Source organism: Protopterus annectens, chromosome 3.part0, assembly GCF_019279795.1.
Source record: "Protopterus annectens isolate FY-2018-M chromosome 3.part0, PAN1.0, whole genome shotgun sequence".
NCBI lineage: Eukaryota > Metazoa > Chordata > Ceratodontiformes > Protopteridae > Protopterus > Protopterus annectens.
The window spans coordinates 927,183,808-927,205,345 of NC_056731.1; the positions used below are offsets into that span (position 1 = coordinate 927,183,808).

At 44.3% G+C, this 21,538-nt stretch overlaps 1 protein-coding gene across 2 annotated transcripts in view; it reads left to right on the forward strand.

Annotated features, from left to right (window-relative positions):
• The window catches only part of VPS4B (vacuolar protein sorting 4 homolog B), a 904,737-nt gene that overhangs the window by 494,149 nt on the left and 389,050 nt on the right, over positions 1 to 21,538 (forward strand). For both annotated transcript variants that reach the window (XM_044065255.1, XR_006364000.1), the window contains exon 8: positions 5,024 to 5,105. In XM_044065255.1, coding sequence (XP_043921190.1) covers positions 5,024 to 5,105 — 82 coding nt within the window. The remainder of the gene's footprint in view (positions 1 to 5,023; positions 5,106 to 21,538) is intronic.

Below are 21,538 nucleotides of genomic sequence, written 5' to 3' on the forward strand. Positions count from 1 at the left end.
CTGCCTGGGACCTTAATTTTGTACTGGAAAAGCTCATGTTTCCGCCTTTTGAACCAGCTTCTTCAGCAGAGTTAAAATTCCTCTCTTGGAAAACAGCTTTGCTTTTAGCCATAACTTCAGCAAGAAGAGTGTCTGAGTTAGGCACTAATGGCTAAGGAACCCTTCATTGTTTTCCATGCTGACAGTTTCCCTCAGGACTAACCTGTGCTTTATGCCTAAGGTGATGTCCAGTGTGGCTTTAAACCATTCCATCCATTTACCAACCTTCTTCCCTAATCCTCAGAGTAAAGGGGAAAGGATCCTGCACTCCTTGGATGTGCACAGACAGCTCAGGTTCTACCTTGACAGGACTAAATCTTTCAGAAAATCTGACCAGCTGCTAGTCAGCTTTGCTACAAGGGCAGAGGGCAAGGCCATTTCAAAGCAAACCATTTCCAAATGGATAGCACACTGTATCCATTTCTGCTGAAAGCATCATGGAAAACCTACCCCACAGGGGATCAGAACACATTCCACTAGGGCTACTTCCACCTCTACAGCATTTCTCAGGGGAGTCCCTACCAGGGACATTCTGGAAGCAGCAACCTGGAGTTCTGTACACACCTTCACCAAGCAATTACCACTTACCTATTTTTTTCTAAATCCAGAGCTGGATTTGCTGCAGCAGTCTTACAAGGTCTGCTAGCCAGCCCCAACACTTCTTGACTGCCTCCACCCTTACTCAGCTTTGGGAATCAACCCAAGTGTGATGACTGCAACAGTGAAACATGAAGAACATAGTACAGTTGTGTACACTTACCATAAATGTCGATGTTTGAGTGTATTCACTGTTGCAGTCCTGGTTTCCCTCCCTCCAACCCCCTGGTTTTCTCTGTCCTTCTCCCTATCCCCTCTATGGCTGTTTTTAATGGCAGTGGTATTTACTTTTTACTGGTGGTGTTCCACACATTATACTAGCTTCCTATTTGGGGAGCTCCTGACATTTGGAGCAAGAAAAACTGATGTAATGGCGTCTGCTGCCTGTTTTATACCCGTGACGTCATGGAAGAGGTGACAGCATCCAACGCCAAAATCCCAAGACTCTGGTATTCGGGCCGACTGAGGGCTACCTGCAGGCAGATAACCCAAGTGTGATGACTGCAACAGTGAATGCACTCGAATATTTACATTTATGGTAAGTGTACACAACTGTACTTTCTCAGTTACCTGTCTTTCCCATCCACACCTCCGGCATTTGCTGCCTATCTAAAGAAGCATTCTCTGTCATTTTGGGATGTGATGCCCCTGTACTGGCCCAGTAATCAAGGAGCCTCAATCCTCACCACTGACAACAGTGGGGGATATACACACTGGGAGGATTTCAAACACAACACAGTAAAGTGCAATTTCTCTTAAGAGCACACAGAGATCGCAGTCCATCTGGGGCTGGTTTCTCCCTCTTTCTCCAGATCCCCAATAAGATTCCTCACTGGCACAGCTATAGAGTTGAGATCTCAGCTAAATGGCCAAGCTAAAACCTCCAGTACCCTCTTTGTCCAACCAGTGATTTATGTCCCTGCCCAAGTAGTTGACACACACACACATTTTGAGATTTGATTTACACACACACACACACACACACACACACACACACACACACACCTGGGAAAGGCTGGCACAGGTTTACTTGCTATGTCCCCTTCTACCAAGACTATAAGGTAATTTTCACTACCACCAGCCAACTCTTATCAGCTACTTTAAGGCCCTTAACAAAGGGTGTGAAATCTTACTGTGTAATGTTACTATAAATCCAAATGGTAGTTTGACAAAGCCAGGCTGTTAAGAGTGGGCCTGTACAGTGTTACCAAATAGATATGCAAGTACTCTTAGAGCTTAAATATCTCTAAACAGATCAGCCACAATTGAAAAGTTTAAATATATTTAATAATAAATACTAAAACAAGAAGAAAACATTCAGTAAATTGTCACAGTAACTTCAGAGTTCAAAATCACAGGAAATATTTAAAACAACATTGCAGGACAGTCTCAAATAAAGAAAACATCTAAGCTATACTTTACAATATTCCCATCTGAATCTAAAGGAGTTACTATGCCCTAAAAACAAACTTAGAGCAACACACAGGCAGAAGTGCTGAGTGGATGTTCTTGTTAGATCCAAGACAAAATGCAAAATGACCTCTCCCTCTCTTACAGAGTTTTCTTAAATTAATGTCAAATATTACTGGTGGGTTAGCTTTGATGACATCACTTTTTCTCACCTGACTTTTAGTTCCCAGGTTAAACCCCCTTTGTCAGAAACTAACAGCATTTTTAGCATCTCCCTGTGAAAAAATACATATCTCTAAGATGTTTGCAGACCCTGGAAGTCATAAAACAATAAAACACTTCTGCATCTCAAATCTAGCAATTACTGCTCTTTCAAGACGATACAAAAACCTCTAGGTCTAGAGAATTGTGTCTGCTACTGCACTGAAGCTGAGAGATAACATCTTTTATTTATGGCCCAGCAATTATAAAAAAAAATAATTTTAACTATATTCTTGATGTTTTGCAAGTTAATCCTCTATATTCTAGTTCCCACTGCTAAATTGTGTATATTTACACAATTACAATAGTTTATAAATATTTCTGAACCAAGCCAGCAGGGCATGTTCGCTCAGTACTTTACACATGCTTCTGTATAAATCATATCAGTATTCACAAGTGACATAGAATTATTTACAAAATTCCAGCTAGCTGGGCTAGCATTATTTCCCTTTGTCAAAGGGGGTATAAAATTGCCTATGCAAATACTTCCAAACAAAAATCAAAATTGTCTGAACTTTGTTTTATATTTGGGATCATGCACAGGTCATCCCATTGCTACTTGTAAAAATTCCTTTTTCAGTTTCACTTTCCAGTATTTTCTAACCTTCTCAGATTGATTCTTCTAGTTATGTAGTATTTTATAAGTCCTAGTAATTATCCCTTTTTAACATTGCTTCTGTTCTCTCTTCTGTCAGAGCTGGTCTTTCAGTTAGCATTCCCCTATCCCTTTCTTTTCTTTTGTCTGTTCTTTATTAATAAAACAGACAAGCACTGGAAAGCTACAAACCAAAGAAAAAAGCACTGAAAGCAGTCAAGAACACGAGTCCAACTGACTAGTACAAGAATTTAATAAATTGAAGTGCTTTTCGTTTGGATTAGATGACATTAATTGTGATTATTTAAATGTATGTAAAGTTGTTTAAGGTTTTTTAAAACTGTTTTTCTGAGGAAGTTTGCTTAAGGAAGCAAACGAAAAGCGCTTCAATTTATTAAAGTCTCATACTAGTCAGTTGGACTCATGTTCTTGACTGCTTTCAGTGCTTTTTTCTTTTGTTCTTTATTAATCTCCGGTAGGGAAGGCAGTTTGTAACCTGCAGTCCTTGCTTCTGCTTGGCCTCATCCCACTGTATTACCTTTCCCTTTCTAGTTAGTTGCTTCCAGTGCCTTGATACCTTTGCTAATTTTCTCCAGTAAATTCAAGCCTCTTCTTATCTATTTTCTATACCTATGTTTACGTTATTCTGTATTTTATAAAACCCTTTTCCATTCCCTTGTTGGCTTACATCATGGAATATTTTTTGTTACTTTATAAGTTTAATATTCTGTTTGGTTGTTTTCCCTAAGGACCTACATCCAGAATCTTACTCTCTCCTTATTTCTCAAAATACCCTCCCTGTTTCATAGTCATCCTTTTCCACTTTGATTTACAACCGTCTTGTTGTATTATTTATGCGAGCCTTAACTGTGTAGCTTTAATGTAACAATTTAAATCAAATAATCCTAAATCACCTTTTGTCCTTTTTGTGGGCTATAACCTCTCCATTGGTTGATAAAAAATATATATATGCCTAACCCATATATAAACTTAAAGGGATAAACACATTTTCACTGCTTGTATTATTTTATCCATTATAAAGAGCCTTCGCTTACTAAATGTTTGCATTATACTTTCTGTCCCCATATATTTTTAGCTGCTTGCCGTAATAAATTCATTTTAATCCCTACATCTAAATATGTCATCTCATATCCTCATAACCAATTCATATACACTTTTTTGTTTTCTCTTCATTAATTTTATGTCCTGAAAAGACTTGAAATTGTCTCAAAATGTACCACATCACTGAAAATGTCATTTTCTAGGTTTATCAATTACAAAGTATTATCTGCAAAATAAAGATAACTTTTCTTGATTACCATACCATTTCTGTCCTTAAATTTCTGAATCCCTTATTTTTGCCAATAGTTCTAAATTTAAAGCAGTTAAAGGGGAAAGGACATTCCTACTTCATTCCTCTGTTCAAACAAAGCTTTTCAGAGATTAACCCACCCATCTTAATATTCAACTCCAAACCTTCATATAGCCTCCCAATTATCTGTGTTATTCTGTAAGGGAATGCAGTTTGCTACCAGTTTCCTACTCGTAAAATCCTAGCTGACTCTATTGAATGCTTTCTCTGCTTCAAGGCTCACCAACAATAGTGGTGTTTTCTCATTCTGCTTCCCTGCGGATCAGCGTGCTTCTTGTTAATGTTTGTCTTCCTTCCACAAAACCACACTTATCCATATCTATCAACTTTAACACCTATTACATTCTCTTAACTAAAGACACAAGCACTTCATAATCATGGTTTAAAACTGAAATGTGGCTATATAAAGCTGGATCTGATCGGCCTTTATCCTCTAGGTACAACAGCCATCACAGCTTTCTTCCATTATGCTTGTACCCCCCCCCCCCAAGTTTTAAAACGCTGTTAAACAAGATCTCCTAGATCTTGAAGACCACAGGTAAAACAGACACTTTATCACTAAGCTGTGCTAGAGAGGGAACTTGGTAATGCTAACAGCCATCCTAGAAATGGCATGTGGTAGGATAGGGGAAAGTGACTGGTTCATTTTTTTAATGACTCTACAGTTGAGAAATTATTTCCATGTTTTTAAATTCCACTGAAATTGAGATGTAGATCTTACTGTTTCATTCATTTATTTTTTTTCATAGGTGTTGGAGTAGACAATGAAGGCATCTTGGTATTAGGAGCAACAAATATTCCTTGGGTACTAGATTCCGCCATCAGGAGAAGGTGGAGTATATACGTTTGTTAAGCTCTGATATTATGATTTAGGTTTCTGGTTTTGAAAATTTTTAAGTTGCAAATAGCATCTCACTGTGAAATCTGATTTTTTTTCCTTTAAGTAAACTGCTGACTTGAAGAAAGATTTATAATTTTAACCAAGTATTTTGTTGCATGTACCTATCGTTTTCTTTTTTTTTTTTTTTGTATGGAATGTGTTTTTTTTTTTTTTTTTTTTAGCAAGAAGCATTTTCATTAAATTATCATGTATGACAGAGGCAACCATGCATTTATATAAATGACAGTAAATCCTACCGAAACAAGTTCAGTTGCAAACATTATACATTACAAACCATGCCGACACAACCATAGCTGCAAACATTATATATCACTTATTATATATGAAATTGTTGTCGGTCAAACATTACATAGCTCACTCAAATCCTAACTTCTTTTGAACCTTGTTCCTCCTATGCATGTATATTTTTCTCAGACAGGTGGCAGCAGTGGCTAAATGTTTATATTTCTGTTTTTAGACCATCTCTAGAAGTAAACATTTTAATTCCACCTAAGGTCCTTTCAGTGGTTTTGCCTGCACTGATCCCTTCTGGACTGGACTGCTGTAATTACCTTTACCATAGCCTGTGTTGTAGTGACTTGCTGCAGCAGAACTCAGCAGGCAGGGTTTTAGCTTCCTTGCCTCAACCTAGACATATAATGCCATTTTTCTATGTTGTGCATTAGCTGTTATTAGCTAACCATTTAGTGTTTTACAGTCTTACTCTAATGTAGCTTTCTGAACACAGCTCAAGTCCTACAGTTTAAAAGAGCTGCTGATTTTCTGTTGATCTTCCATCTCCCAATAGGTGGGTGTGTGTCTAGGGTTGCCACCTTTTCAAATGCCCAAAGTGGGACATTTTTGGTATAAACGTCAGATTTTGCTGGCCAAAACATACCCATGGCCAGTACAAATGACAGAACTTCACTTTTTTGCCTACATAAAAGCTTATTCTTGTAACATTTTAGTTGCTTATTCTTTTTCTTATAACATGTAGGTGTTTCAGATACAGAATAACTGTTTTATGCAGCTATTACATAACATATAGGAAATAAGTTTGCCCTAAAATCTCAGGACATTTGCCATTTTTACAATTTTTTTGCAGGACACAACTGCCCAAAGAGGGACTGTCCCTCGCAAAGTGGTACAGGTGGTAACCCTATGTGGGTCTGCTTGTGATGCACAAGGCTAGTCTAGAAACATCTCAATCACTGTTTGCCAAACAGCTGTCCATCCTGTGGAACTCACCTAGTTTCTGTCAAGGGTGACACAGTAGCATGTTATGCAAAGTCACTGGTGACTTGTTTATTTATGCAGTCTTTATAGCATGAGCTAAATTAGTAATTGTAATGTTTTAATGTACTTTTATTATTTTTGAGTTTATTAGTAATGATTTTTTTTATTTTTACATTTTTGCTGTATTTCAACAGTTAAGTACTCAAATTAAAAGATTTCTTCCCACCCCAGCTACAGCTTAATCTTGGTGGTTCATACTGCTTACCATGATACAGATGTCACAAAAGTCACCACTTGCTATCCTTTTTCTAGAAGTTGAGAATTACTGTTGAGCAAGATTATTACAGATACCAATGTCCTATGTCAGTGTTGCAGTATCCTAGGCAGAAGGGATCTCCTGCCCAGGGCAGCCCAACGCTTGACCAGTATACGAAAGCTTAATGATGATCTGTGCATTGTACATCACATTTATGCTCCTAACCCAGAAAGTAGGGCATAAAAGGAGTGTACGGACACAACTGCCCAGAACTTCTTTACTTCCTCGCCGCAAGCTTGAGAGCTGCTTTCCCTAGCTGGTCTGAACACCTTGTTGTACTGAATATTTAACAACCAGATAAGTGCCCCGTTGGGGTTTATTTATTTATTTTTTAACTTTTCTTGGTTTTTGTATTTTATTTTGATGCCTAGAGTTCATGCCATCCAAAAAGGGAAAATGTCAGCGTGGGAGGCAAATTCTCCATAAGGATTGTCACAAACAGCATCTTTTTAGTTTGTGTGCTTGTCACAACTGTACCTCTTGTAGTATCTGTAAGGCATTTGTGCCAAAGACACACTGAAGCCATTTGTCTTCCCTGGCCATTTATCTTGAAAACCAACGGTTTAAACAGTTAGCCCAGGGTACTATAGCAGAATCCTTTAACCCCGATATACTCCTGTTAGGTAAGAAGGCGGCCAAGAAGTCTCGGCCAGATTCAGTAGCTGTCCAGCCTCCACCAGATGTCCTTCTTGAAGCAGGTAATAGCTCTGTAGGTTGTTCAGTGTCTACATCAGGTTCCTCTACCGCGATTCTGCCAGAGACACCATCATGGATCCATCTTTCTGCACATCCTCTGAGGCTTTCTAGGTATTTTCTCCAGACATCAAGGGGGGACCACAGTTTATTATCTCAGAGAGCCCTAGAGTGATTCCACAGATATTGGTCAGGGAGGAGGTTCCAGGTTCTCTTCTCAAATCTTGCCAAGGGTCAAAACATCCAGTATTTGTTAGGGCTGATGTCCCTTCCAAGAAAAGACAAAAACTGAAGCGTGTTTTGGTCCATCATAAGGATCCTGAAACGGAATGGCAGGAGTTTACTGAGTGCTTGTTTTTTGCCTTGATGGTCCTAAAGCTTCCTCAAGGCATTTCGGTACCTGCTCCTCCGTGGACCTCTACTTTTTCTAAACAGCTTAGGGAACCAGATTCCTCAGATGGGGATTCATTGTCTGATGAGAGGTCTTTGCCCTATTCTTCACAGATGCCTTTGCCTTTAGCTTATGGTTCTGATAACGAAGAGTCTGTTAGCCCCAAGTCTCCTTTTGAATTGTCGTCCTTTAAGGACACAATTGGTAGGATGATGCAATACTTTGTGGAATTCTTCTCTAGTGTCTGATATTCAGAAAAGGTATGAGTTCTGATGTTGTCACTCTTCATTTTATCCGTGACATACAGGTCCAGTTTGTATATCTGAACCGACTCACCTGTTACTAAAGCTCGTGCCAGCCAAAAACTCTCGAGTTTCACCTCTACCCACAGTCCCTTTCTCCCAGTTATCTGCGATCTCACTTGCTGCTCTTCCAAACAGTCGCATTTTGTCAGAGCTCTCTAGTTTCCTTTTTTGCTTGGATAATATTGTCTTAAGTTTTCTTTATTTTTTCTCTGTTGTTCCTCTACCCTTTAGCTACCATTTTTTCTCTTACACGTAAGTGTATCTGATGATGTTAAGTTGTCAATCTCGCCTTCATTCTTGCTGGATGGGTTCGGAGCCGATCCTCGGCTCCGACTCGGCACTTGCTTAGCTTGAGAACTCCTTTTACCAGCTCGAGGCAACCCTATATCCCATGATGCAAGGCGAGACTACCTCAGATCTCGTTTGCCGCTTTGCGAAGAGGTCTCTTTTTTGCCAGCTCAGGTGAGTTTGAATTTTCAAACAATTTAGTCAGGGTTTTTTCTCTCCCTTTCTCTTTTTTTATAGTCAGATAGTGTGTAGTTCTCTACAGCCCACCCTGTTTCCCCTTTATTTAAACTTCTAGTTATATAGCTAAGTTTATATCTGTTAGGCCTAGGCCTCTTTCTCTTAATCCCTCGGTGTCTGTGTTTTTGGGATTAATAGTGTGATTGTTTAGTGTGTGTGAGTGTTGTTTTTACTTAGACTATGTCTAGGGAAGGAAAGGTCTCAGGCTTCAAGAAGTGTGACTCGTGCTGTCAGAAAATGTCTCTGACAGACGGTCACACTTCTTGTGTTTACTGCCTGGGGCCTTTACACCTGCAGGACTCCTGTGTCATATGTCATTCTTTTAGCCAGAGAGTCCTGCAGGAGAGGAGGAACAAATTGATCCTCTGTGGCTTATTAAAGCCAGAAGGTTCACCCACTAAGACTGGGTCTAGTAAACCTTCAAAGCCACCTAGGTTCAGGCTACAGTTGTTAAGCCTTCCCCGGTGGCTCCGACTCCTTCGGAGTCGAGATCGGCTCCGGCTGGAGCCGATCTTTCTACCTCTGATGTGGTAGTGTCGGTTCCTACCGGCTCCGACACTCAATCTACTGTTGCCTTGTCGGCTCCAGCTGGAGCCGACGTGTTACCCAGTATCGGAGCCGAGAAGCCTTCGGCTCCATCTGGAACCCAGAGGACGTCGGCTCCGATGGCTTTGTCCAAGAAGAGATCTCTCGGTCCCCTTCTTTGGAATCGATCCATTCGGCTCCGAGATCTCCTCTTTTATCGGAACGGAGTCATCGGAGGCGATCTTCGAGATCTTCCAGGCTGTCTGACCACGATTTAGAGAGGGTGGTAAGCAGGCTGTTGAAGTCACAGGCACTCGCCCAAATGCTCCATAGCCCGTCTCAGCAGACTTCGGCTATTGCTCTTCCCCTTGAACTTCCTCCTCCGACTCCCCTCCAGAGTTCGGAGCCGGAGCTTCTCGGGACAGCGACCGTGTCGGCGCCGGAACCGATACACCCCCTTTCGGCTCCGTCGTCTTCGGCTCCGATCTCCTCCATGAGACCTTCCTTGGAGGGATCCGGTCGTAGAGTTTCCCTTGTCGGCTCCGAGGGGGCTAGTGGCATCGGACCCTTGTCCGACCCCACTCTCCCTCTCGGGGCTTCAGCTTTGGTAAGCTCAGCACCGACATCGGCCTCAGAGCCTTCTCTCCCAGTGGAGCCGGGAATTCCTATTTCCTCGGAACGGGAATATTCTGGCCTCCCTGGGAGAGGAGCCTTTGAGGTGATGAGGAGTGTCCTGGCACCTGAGCCAGGTCAACGGTCCATCCCTTTAGCTCCTCCCTCTTCGATGCCTGCTGATGTCTCTTGCCAGCCTCTTCCTCTCAGGCCCAGGGATCCATCGCCCCAGGTTTCCCCATTGGGAATAACTTCCTCTTCCGAGGTTTCTCCTGATCCTGCACGGGAACCCCCTCGAAAGAGGACGTGTAAGAGGAAACACACAGACTCCCCTGAGTCTACAACATCTGATACCGACTTAGATGAGTCGGAGGGTTCCCCATGGTCCCCCGCTGAGGATGTCTCCTTTTCAGACATCCTTGAACTCCTCAAACGGAGGGGGAACTGGCCTTCCATTGACCCCTCCGAGGATGAGTCGGTATACCTGGAGGCTTTTGGATCCCGACCCTCCACCTCCTGGGTGTCTCCGCCTTTCGACCCACTTATGCAGGTAGTGGCTCGGAAGGCGTGGGCAGCTCCAGATTCTGTGGAACCGGTCCCTAGGAGGCCATCCAAATTTATTACGGCCCCTTCAGACAAGCAGTTTCTTTCTAAGGGCGTCTCTGTGGATGCTATGGTGGTGGCGGCGGCCACCAAGAAGGAACCTGCGGATCCTTCAGTGCCTGTCCATCCTCCTAACAAAGATTTTAGGACCATGGACAGGTATGGCAAGCGGATGTTTTCTTCAGCGACCTTTGCCATGCGTTCGCTGAACTGCCTTTGTCATTTCAGCAGACTTCAAAGAGATATTCTCAAGGAGCTAGGTGAAGTGGTTCAGGATCCTTCAGCTGCTGGGGCTCAAGACAAGATGGCCTCACAGCTAGCAATCCTAAATTCTTTAACCAACTCCTCCATGCGGCTCATATCCTATGCAGCCGATGGAGCGAGTAGAGCCGCAGGCACAGGAGTGGCTCTTAGACGTCAAGCCTGGATGCGGCTTTGTAATTTCACGGACCCCTTTAAGGCGTCCTTCACCAATACCCCCTTTGACGGTTCGGCTTTGTTCGGACCTCAGGTGAAGGAAACCTTGACCAGGTGTGAGCAAGACGGCAAAACTCTTTCTGCCGTAGGAGTCCATTTTTCCACTCCTTCTAGACCCTATCCCAAGGGTCAGAAGGGAGGAAAGATGTGGTTCCGTAAAGCCCAAGGAGCAGCGCCAGACACGCGTGGTCAGTTTACCCCCAGAGGCAGAGGGGGTAACAATAATAGACGCCGCCCTAGAGGCAGGGGGGGGTCCTCAGAATCAGGGCAACAGGGAGTCTCTTCCTGAGAAGCCCTTTCAGCATCCCTGAGGTGTTGCCCGACTGTCCACCCTTGGAGGCAGTCGGGGGAAGGATATCGCTGTACCCAGTAGCCTGGCGTTCCCTTTCACAAGATATGTGGGTACAGTCGATCATATCCGAGGGTTACAAAATCCCTTCGAAGGTATCCTACCTCACCAATCCCTTCCAGACATCTCACCCGGTCAAAGGGATTTGGCAAAACAGGAGGTTTCAAAGCTCCTAGAAAAAAGAGCCGTCCAGTCTGTTCCAGCAGACCAGGTAGGATCCGGCGTCTACTCGAGATTCTTTTTGGTCCCCAAAAGGACGGGAGATTGGCGACCTATTTTAGACCTGAGCAATCTAAACAGATTTGTCAAGAAGGCAAGATTCCGGATGGTCACGCTTCAGTCCATTCTGCCCTTTCTGGGCAAGGACAACTGGATGTGCTCGATAGACCTTCAGGACGCGTACTATCACATAAAGATACACAGGCGCTCCAGGAGGTTTCTCCGCTTTCGGCTAGGGACCAGTCATTATCAATTCAGAGCCCTGCCCTTTGGCCTCACTTCAGCCCCCAGAGTGTTTACCAAATGCATGGCAGTGGTCACAGCTCATCTGAGACGTCAGGGATTCCAGGTGTTTCCTTACTTAGACGACTGGCTCCTCTCCGCCACCACCAAGCATCAGCTTCTTCAGAGCAGAGACTACACTCTGCAGCTTTGCAAAAGGTTGGGAATATCGGTGAATTTCGAAAAATCTTCTCTGCTGCCTTGCCAATCTATCACCTTTATAGGCGCAGAATTAAACACCGTCAGTATGTTAGCCAGACTAACAGATCAGAGAATTCTGGACATCCAAAAATACGTTCGGATTTTATTGCAGAGCAGCGAAGTCAAAGCCAGATTGGTTCTGAAAGTTCTAGGTCTTATGGCTGCGGCCATTGTACTTCTACCATTAGCTCGCTTCCACATGCGTCTTCTGCAGTGGATGTTATTCACTCAGTGGTCGTTCCAGAACCTTCCTATGAGGCACGAAATCTTGGTTACACAATCGTGCAGGACTCATCTAACCTGGTGGGTATCTTCCCCTCTACTTCATCAGGGCCGACCTTTTGTCCCCCCTCCTCCAGTTGCCACAGTCACTACGGATGCCTCTCTGATCGGGTGGGGGGGGCATTATCAGGGCAGGATGGTCCACGGGACTTGGCAACCCATCGAATACCATCTGCACATAAATGTCCTAGAGATGAGAGCGGTGCTTTTAACGTTGCAAGCCCTCAACGACTTTCTTCCCACGGGGACTATTGCAGTTCAAACGGACAACATGTCTGTGGTCTGGTACATCAACAAGCAGGGCGGAACCAGGTCCTATCCTTTGTGTCGAGAAGCTCTCAGACTTTGGCAATGGGCAATCTCCTCTCATCGGTTTCTGATAGCAACGCACATCCCCGGCAGGTCCAACCTCTTAGCGGACAGACTGAGCAGAGCCATTCTCATGCCTCACGAGTGGTCTCTCAATCAATCGATAGTGGACGAGATATTTCTGAAGTGGGGCACCCCTTGTTGCGATCTTTTTGCTACACCCCTAAACAACAAATGCCCGGACTTCTTCACCCTCTTTCCCCTACCAGGCCAACCCCTGAGAGACTCTCTAACCCAGGATTGGCCCCGGGGACTTCTATACGCCTTTCCTCCTTTCCCCTTAATTCCACAGGTCATTCAGAAAGCTACCGTTTTGAGGGCCAAGTTGATTCTCATTGCCCCTTACTGGCCTCGACAAATTTGGTTTCCAACTCTGCATCGTCACCTCCTGGTGCAGCCTTGGCATCTGGACCCAGTTCCGGATCTTTTGATCCATCAATCGGGTCAACAGCACCGGGCCATTCGTTCTCTCAACCTCACTGCTTGGTTACTCCACTTCCTTCCCTAGCCAGGCTTCCTATGATCTCTGATCCTGTCAGGGATATCTTAATAGCTTCTTTGAAGTCGTCCACCAGAACGGTTTATGCTAGCAAGTGGCGACGTTTTTCCCTTTGGGCAAACTCCAGGCACATTGATCCCTTTACTGCACCTGTACATTCTGTTTTAGATTTTCTAGCTGAAGTTTTTCAGTCAGGATCTTCTTCATCAACAGTCAAAGTTCAACTGGCGGCTATTTCCAAATATCATGTTGGCTTGCAAGATCATAACATTATGTCACATAGACTATGTAAAGCCTTTCTGAGAGGAGTTTTTCTCCTAAAGCCTCCAGTGAAACATCCTCCTCCACAATGGGATCTGAATTTGATGTTAGCATCCTTGATTTTACCCCCCTTCGAACCGTCTGCTTCATGCTCCTTGAAATTATTGACCTGGAAAACTATGTTCTTACTGGCTGTCACTTCAGCAAGAAGGGTATCCGAGATTCAAGCTCTCTGCATCCGTTCCCCTTACTTGGTTTTTCACAAGGACAGGGTATCCTTGAGAACAAATCCATCCTTTCTCCCCAAAGTTGTTTCTCAAACTAATATTAATCAATCCATCGATCTACCAGTTTTTTTCCCAAATTATTCTGACAGAGCTGAACAAAAGCTTCATTTTTTGGATGTCCATCGTCAACTCAGGTTTTATTTGCATAGAACTAAACAATTCAGGAAATCAGACCAATTATTTGTCTCCTATGCAGAAAACAGGAAAGGTCTCCCAGTATCAAAAGTGACCTTATCCAGATGGTTATCTTCCACCATTTCTTACGTGTATTCGCTCAGAGGCAAGCAACTACCCTCAAAACCGAAGGCACACTCAACTAGGAGCCTATCCACTTCTACAGCTTTTCAGGATAGGCTGCCCATTGATACCATTTGTGCAGCAGCTACTTGGGCCACTCCTCATACCTTTGTCTCTCATTGCAAATTAGATTTGGCCTCCAGGGACAGAGCCAGTTTTGGTTCCACAGTACTCAAGAGTCTGTTCCGTTGAGCCACCCGGGATACAGGTGCTAGGACGGTCCCATCCAGCAAGAATGAAGGCGAGATTGACAACTTAACATTTAGAAGTTATGTACCTACCATAACGTTCCATGTTAGTTGTCTTCTCTCGCCTTCTTTCTTGCGTCCCTCCCTCCTTCCCCCTGGCCTGGACAGACCTTGAAGAGTTTCTCTTTATCAGATTCACTCTCCTTAGTTCTTTAGAGAGTCTATCTTAAGGACTTTTTGCCTAGTTCTAGGCTAGTTGTGCTCTTCCTTTGGGATTAGTATTATTGGCAGGGTTATTTAGCTACCAAACGAGATCTGAGGTAGTCTCGCCTTGCATCATGGGATATAGGGTTGCCTCGAGCTGGTAAAAGGAGTTCTCAAGCTAAGCAAGTGCCGAGTCGGAGCCGAGGATCGGCTCCGAACCCATCCAGCAAGAAAGAAGGCGAGAGAAGACAACTAACATGGAACGTTATGGTAGGTACATAACTTCTAATTCTTTGTTTCACTGTTGCAGTCATTACATTTGGGTAATCTGCTGGCAGGTTGTCCTTAGTCGGCCTGATTAACAAAGTCTTGGGTCCTGTGTCTGTTGCTGTCCCTTCTTCCATGACGTCAAGTCGTCAGGTGATAAAACATGCAGCCAATGCCATTACATCAGTATTTCTTGCCGCGTGGTGCCCGAAGCAGAAGCAGTTCGCAAGTGCTGGTCGGCCGACTCCTGAAATTTTCGTTTTCGAGTTTCAGAACCGAACTCGTCAACTGAAAACTAAGTACCCCATTGGGGAAACTTTTTCTTGCTCCTTACCGATGTCAGTAAAAGTTAATTGTATTACTTATGGGAAGCAAATACCCCATAAGGATTTTCATTTGTACTGTATTCCTTGCCTAGGCCCTGACCACAACGTACTTTGCTGTCGGTTTTGTGCTAAATTTAATCAAAGCACTATTAAACATCGGTATATTTTTGCTTCTAAATATTTTGGCTCGAGATTTAACTATCCAGAAATATCGTCAGTTAGCAATCCAGCTACCAGAATACCTAAAAAACGCAAAGAAAAAGACAGACCGTCAAGGTCCAAAACCGACGATGCTTCTCCTAAGCCATTCGCCGGTACTCAGTGAGGCGCTTTCGCAACCCCTGATACCCGCTACTTGTGATTTGCAGGCCTCTACTGAGACCCATTCGGAGTCCAGTATGCCGCGAGATGCTTCAATTATGGAACCCGTGGGTGTCTATACCTTAGATGGGTCCGGAGCCGCTGTGCAGGCACCGGCTTCTGAGGGTGTTTTCAGGCCTACAGATTTATATATTAGACAGACGCCATCTTCAAAACTAAGGCCAAAATCTAAATCTATGTCTAAAAAATCGACACCTGGGCCACATGTGCAGGCCCCTATGCCTAAAAAAGAAATGATCAAAATGGCTGAAAATTTAATTACTCTGATCAGGGGTAGCCAACCCCCCCCCCCTTCTAAGAGTACTAGGCAAGACATTGATTATGAATCTTCTGAACAGGAATTCTCTCTCTTCTGACTCTTCCATTGAACAGGATTTGACTATACCTACTTATGAGGACTCTGATGCAGAAGATTCCATTCCTTCTGCTTCTCCCCCTGAGGATTTTTCTTTTGGGGAAACGTTACATACCTTAAGGGAACATTTCCACTGGGAAAGTCAGGATTTCTCTGAATCTAAAAAGAGACTTAGGGATTTTCTTCTTCTTCCTCAGCATAGGCCTTTGGCTATACCTCCTGTTCTAGACATTGTTGATGATGCTTTTTCAGAATCTAGTATGGCTCCTGATTCTTTGCCTCCAGCTCCTTGTAAGCCAGACAGATACTACAGAGTTCCTGACTCCCACAAATTCCTTTTCAAAAATCCTATTGCACATCCTGAAACCATTTCTCAGGGTCCCAAGGGCATTAAGGCCTCTACTTCTAAAAATCCTACCCCTTCTGGTAGAGATTCCAGGGCGCTGGATAGATGGGGTAAGAAGGTTTACACTTCTGCAACCTTGGCAATCAGGGCTTTAAACTGGCAATTTCATATGCTTAAATATCAACAGCATATCATGGGACTGCTTCAACAGAAAATTATGTTAATTTATGACTGTGTGAAAAATAAAAATTTACAGGATTTATTGCATTCAGCTGAACAAGTTGGAAAACATACTTTGCAATGTGGTTTTTGATTCTTTGGAGGCCTCTTGCAGGGCTGCTGTAACTGGGTCTCTGCTAAGAAGGCATGCTTGGCTCAAAGAGCAAACTTTGCCTGATCATGTTAAAGCAAAATTGTTGGATGCTCCTTTGCAACAGGACCATCTCTTTGGTAATAAGGCTGAAGGAGTTTTAAAAAAATGGAAGATAAAGCTAAATCTATGCAAACTGTGAAAGATTTCTTACATGTGCAATCTCCAAGATTTAGTAGGCACTGGCCTGCTATGAATTGGTCCTTTCGAGAGCCACTCAGGTCAAGCCCAGACATTCCAAAGGTTCCAGGTTTCAGTCACAAGGGACTTTTAGAGCAAAACAATGGGGTGCCTCCTCCTCCTCCAAATCTGGAAACAACAAGGCACCTCTGTATGGTAAACAGTCTCAGTGACTTCCCTTTACACTTACCAAGCACTTAACTTTTAGCCGCCCCTTTGGGCGAAAACTGGCACTTCATGCACAAAACTGGCAACTTATAACCCAGGACAAATGGGTTTTAAATATAGTATCCCAGGGACACAGATTTAATTTCCACACGTTGCCAATCTCAAACGGATGGCCAGACCTGCCCGCAAATCAGTGGGCAGAGGCCCAGAAACAAGTGCTGTCCCTCATGAATATGGGGGCTATTCAACCAGTACCAGAAGAGGAAAAGGGACAAGGTTTCTATTCAAGACTTCCTCATACCCAGAAAAGACAAATCATGGCATCCAATTCTGGACTTATCTACTCTAAACACATTTCTGGACATTACAAAATTCAGGATGCTGACTCTTCAACAGTTACTTCCTATGCTAAGCAAAGATGCCTGGTTGGTAACTCTAGGCTTAAAAGAGGCTTACCTGGATATCCCAATCAGGGAATCTTACAGAAGATACCTATGCTTCAAAGCAGGCTACTTGCATTACCAGTTCTCTGCACTGCCCTTTGTCTTATCTACTGCGCCCAGGGTCTTCACAGAGTGCCTGGCTCCAATAATTGCATTTTGCAGGCAAAGAAATATTAAAATATATCCATATCTGGACGACTGTCTAATTCAGGCAGAAAACAGGGACGTTCTTCTAAAACAATTGGCGTTTGTAAAAAGGGTTCTAACTTGGCTGGGGGTACACCATAAACGAAAAGAAATCACAACTGGTACCATCTCAAATTACATTCCTGGGTGAAAGCTCGAATACAACTGCACAGATGGCTTACCTTACGCCATAGAAGCAAATTCATTTGGTAACGTACTGCTATCTGCAAGACAAATTCTGCAAGTCTTGGGGTTCATGGCCTCCTGCATTCTTCTAATTCCATATGCAAGACTGCATATGAGGAAACTTCAGTGGTACTTAAAAAGTTTATGGAGTCAACATTGTCACAGCCTGGAAACAATGATGCCTGTCATACCTTGCCTGCAACTAGAGTTCCTATGGCGGACAGAGGCCTGCCACCAAAACAAGGGACTGCCATTCACTCCACCCCCTGCCGCCCAAACCCTAACTACAGACGCATCAGACTATGCTTGGGGGGCTCATCTGGCAGGGAAGTGCATTCAGGGCAAATGGAGCCCAAATCAAATGCACCTTCATATCAATCAGAAAGAGATGCTAGCTGTACCGAATGCACTGACTGCCTTCAAGGACTACCTTCATCCAGGACAATTAATGATAAAGACAGACAACACCACAGTTATGTGGTACATAAACAAGCAGGGGGGTACACACTCCTACCCCCTTTGCAGACTAGCCATGGCATTGTGGAATATGGCCTTGACCTATCAAATACAACTACAAGCTCAATTCTTGCCAGAAAAGCTGAATACTCTGGCAGACAAACTAAGCAGAAATCTCATGGACCCACACGAATGGAAACTGGAACCACGGATTTTCAACATGTTGACACGCAAATGGGGGAAGTTCAGACATAGATCATTTTGCCTCACCCCAGAACTATCAGTTGGACAAATTCTGCACAAGAACTCATCACAAAAGAGCCTGGAAAGTGGATGCTCTATCATTCAGCTGGAAAAACCTATCAGTCTATGCTTTCCCCCCTCTGCCTCTGCTCTCCAAAGTTGTACTAAAAGTCAAACAGGACAAACCAACAATGATTTTGATTGCTCCAGACTGGCCTCGGCAACACTGATACCCACTCCTGCGCAATGTGTCACACCTTCCACCGTGGCACCTGCCTCAGACACCTTACTTACTGTCTCAGCAGAACAACCAAATTCTGCACACTCAGCTCCAAACTTTGAATCTTGCAGCGTGGCTAATCACCTAAATTCACCCTTAGCATCCCTCAGCAAACCTGTGATGGATGTCATTTTGGAGGCAAGAAGGCCTAGTACTAGAAAATCTTATGCTGACAAATGGAAAAGATTCTGTGCCTGGAATCAATCACAAGGGATAAGCACAACAGTGCCCAATATTCCTCAGGTTTTACAATACTTAACTGAGATGCTTCACAAGGGCCTGTCCTTTTCTTCCATAAAAATCCATGCCTCAGCCGTTTCAGCTCATTACAACACAGAGCATCCCCTCTCCTCTCCTCTCATCCTCTGTTAAAGCAGTATCTCAGAGGGGCCAAAAACTTAAGACCACCCAGGAGAGCTCCGACCCCTGCCTGGGACCTCAATTTCATATTGGAAAAACTCACTCTCCCTCCTTTCTAGCCAGCTGCTACTGCAGACGTAAAATTTCTCTCTTGGAAAACAGCTTTCCTTCTAGCAGTCACTTCAGCTAGAAGGATTTCTGAATTATAGGCTCTTATGGCAGTGGAGCCTTTCATTATTTTTCATGCGGATAGGGTGTCTCTCAGGACCAGTCCATCCTTCATGCCTAAGGTGGTATCCAGTGTGGCTCTTAATCAGACCATTCGTTTGCCAACTTTCTTTCCCAATCCACAGAACAAGGGGGAGCGGATTCTGCATTCATTGGACGTACACAGAAAACTTAGAATGTCCTTCAAGGATGCATCTGCAGTCCTTACATATGGGTTGTCCTGCCTCAGGCAGCCCTTCAGTCTGCCGGATTCCAAAGTCTGGGTCCGGCGTCGGCTGATGTCGCCCTTTCCCTGACGTCAGAGCGCCTGGGGTATAAAAGCGTCAGCCGACGCCATCTTCCTCGGTCTTTCTTGCCGCGTGGTACCCGAAGCAGAAGCAGTTCGCAAGTGCCGGTCGGCCAGCTCCTGTAACTTCAGCTACCGAAGACTTCAAAAGCTAAGTACCCCGTTGGGGACTCTTTCTTGCCTCAGCCGATGTCAGATCAAACACTTAAAGTTAATAATTGCTTAACTTGTGGGAAACAAATACCTCATAAGGATTTCCATTCCTACTGCCTCCCCTGCCTAGGCCCAGACCACGACGTCTCGGCCTGTACTGCTTGTGCCTCCTTCAATCGATGCACTCTTAGACGTCGGGCGGAGTTTGCAGAGGAATTTTTGGGGGCTAGTTACTGTTATAATATGCCGTCGGAGACTCCGACTTCTCTTTTAACCAAAAAACGGAAGGACAAGGACTGACACGCGCGGACCGTGGTTTCGGCTGAAACCACGCCTAGGCCTACCGCGAGTGTCTCGGTCTCAGCTCCTTGGTACTTCCGACCGTGGAAACCGCACAACTGACAACCTCGGCCCCGGAGGGCTCTTCTGAGTCGGTTATAGAATTTCCCTCAGAAACCGGTGTTCAGGAAACATCCGACACCATTCCCCTAGACAAAACTACGCCAGCACGTGGAGCAGCCAGGCGTCCTGCATCCATGTCCATAAAAGCATTCACTAGGGCTAAAGCTGCTAAACAGCCAAAATCTCTGCCTCCCAAGGCTATTCCTCAGGGATCCACTACAGGTTCACAGATTTTAAGTTTAGCTGAGGACCTTATTTCCTTAATTAGGGGCTCTCAGCCTCATCCGGACAGGGGCTCTCAACCTCCTCTAGATAAAAGGCCCAGGGTTGAGCCCACTGATCCCCAGTCTACTGATGAGGCCTCGGATGGCTCTGCTCTATCAGACTATCAGGAGGAGGCCTTTACGGCCTACAAGGATTCTGATGCAGAGGAATCTATTCCCTCTGCCTCCCCTCCTGAAGAGCTGTCCTTTGGGGAGACCCTTCACTCCATGAGAGAGCATTTCCAATGGCAGGGCCAGGAATTCTCCGATTCCAGGAAGAGATTAAGGACTTTTTTGCATTTACCTCAGCATAGACCTTTGGCTATTCCTCCTGTTTTAAATGTCATTGATGATGTGTATTCTGAGTCTAGCATTACCCCTGACTCCCTTCCTCCGGCTCCTGTCAAGCCCGATAGGTACTACAGGGTCCCGGACTCGCATCATTTCCTTTACAAGGCCCACTCTGCTGACCCAGAAACTATTTCCCAGGGCCCTAAAGGGGTTGCAACTGCCACTACTAAAAATCCACTCCCCTCTGAAAGGGAGTCCAGGGCTTTAGAGAGATGGGGTAAAAAAGTGTATACTTCCACTCTTTCTATGAGGGCATTAAATTGCCAATTCCATATGATACAGTACCAAGAGTATTTGTTAGGTGAATTGCATAAAAAACTGTCTTCACCTGAACCCCTAGATCGCAAGTCACTTCAGGATCTGGTACATAACTCACAACAGATTAGCAACCATTTCTTGCAGTGTGGTTATGATGCATTGGAAGCTTCATGTAGGTCATCAATGACAGGTGCAGTCATACGTAGGCATGCTTGGCTGAAGGAACAAACTCTGCCAGATCATGTTAAAGCAAAGCTTCTGGATGCCCCACTGGAAAAGCAAAAGTTATTTGGCTCCACTGCTCAGGAGGTCTTAAAGAAATTTGAGGAAAAGGCTAAATCTGTACAGTCAAAGATTTTCTCCAGGTCCAACCACCAAGATTCAGCAGAAATTGGCCTTCTAAGAATTGGTCCTTTCCAGACACAGAGAGATTTCAAAGAGGCAAGAACAGGCGTGCCAGAGGTAGAGGGCAAGCTAGAGGCTCCTACAGAGGACGTCAATGGCAGCCTCCCAACCAGAGAGGTAGTGCAGGACCTACAACTGCTGCACAAGGACAGACTCAATGACTTCACCTTGACCCCGCCGACCAGGGCTCAATTGGAAGCACCTTTGGGCGGAAAGCTATCTTTATTCTCAAGAAATTGGCACAGTATTACAAGGGACAAATGGACACGGCAAATAATAGACAAAGGATACAGGTTCCATTTTCATACATTACCAAAAAGAAAAGACATGCCAAACCTGCCACCGAATCAAAGGGCAGAGGCTTTAAAAC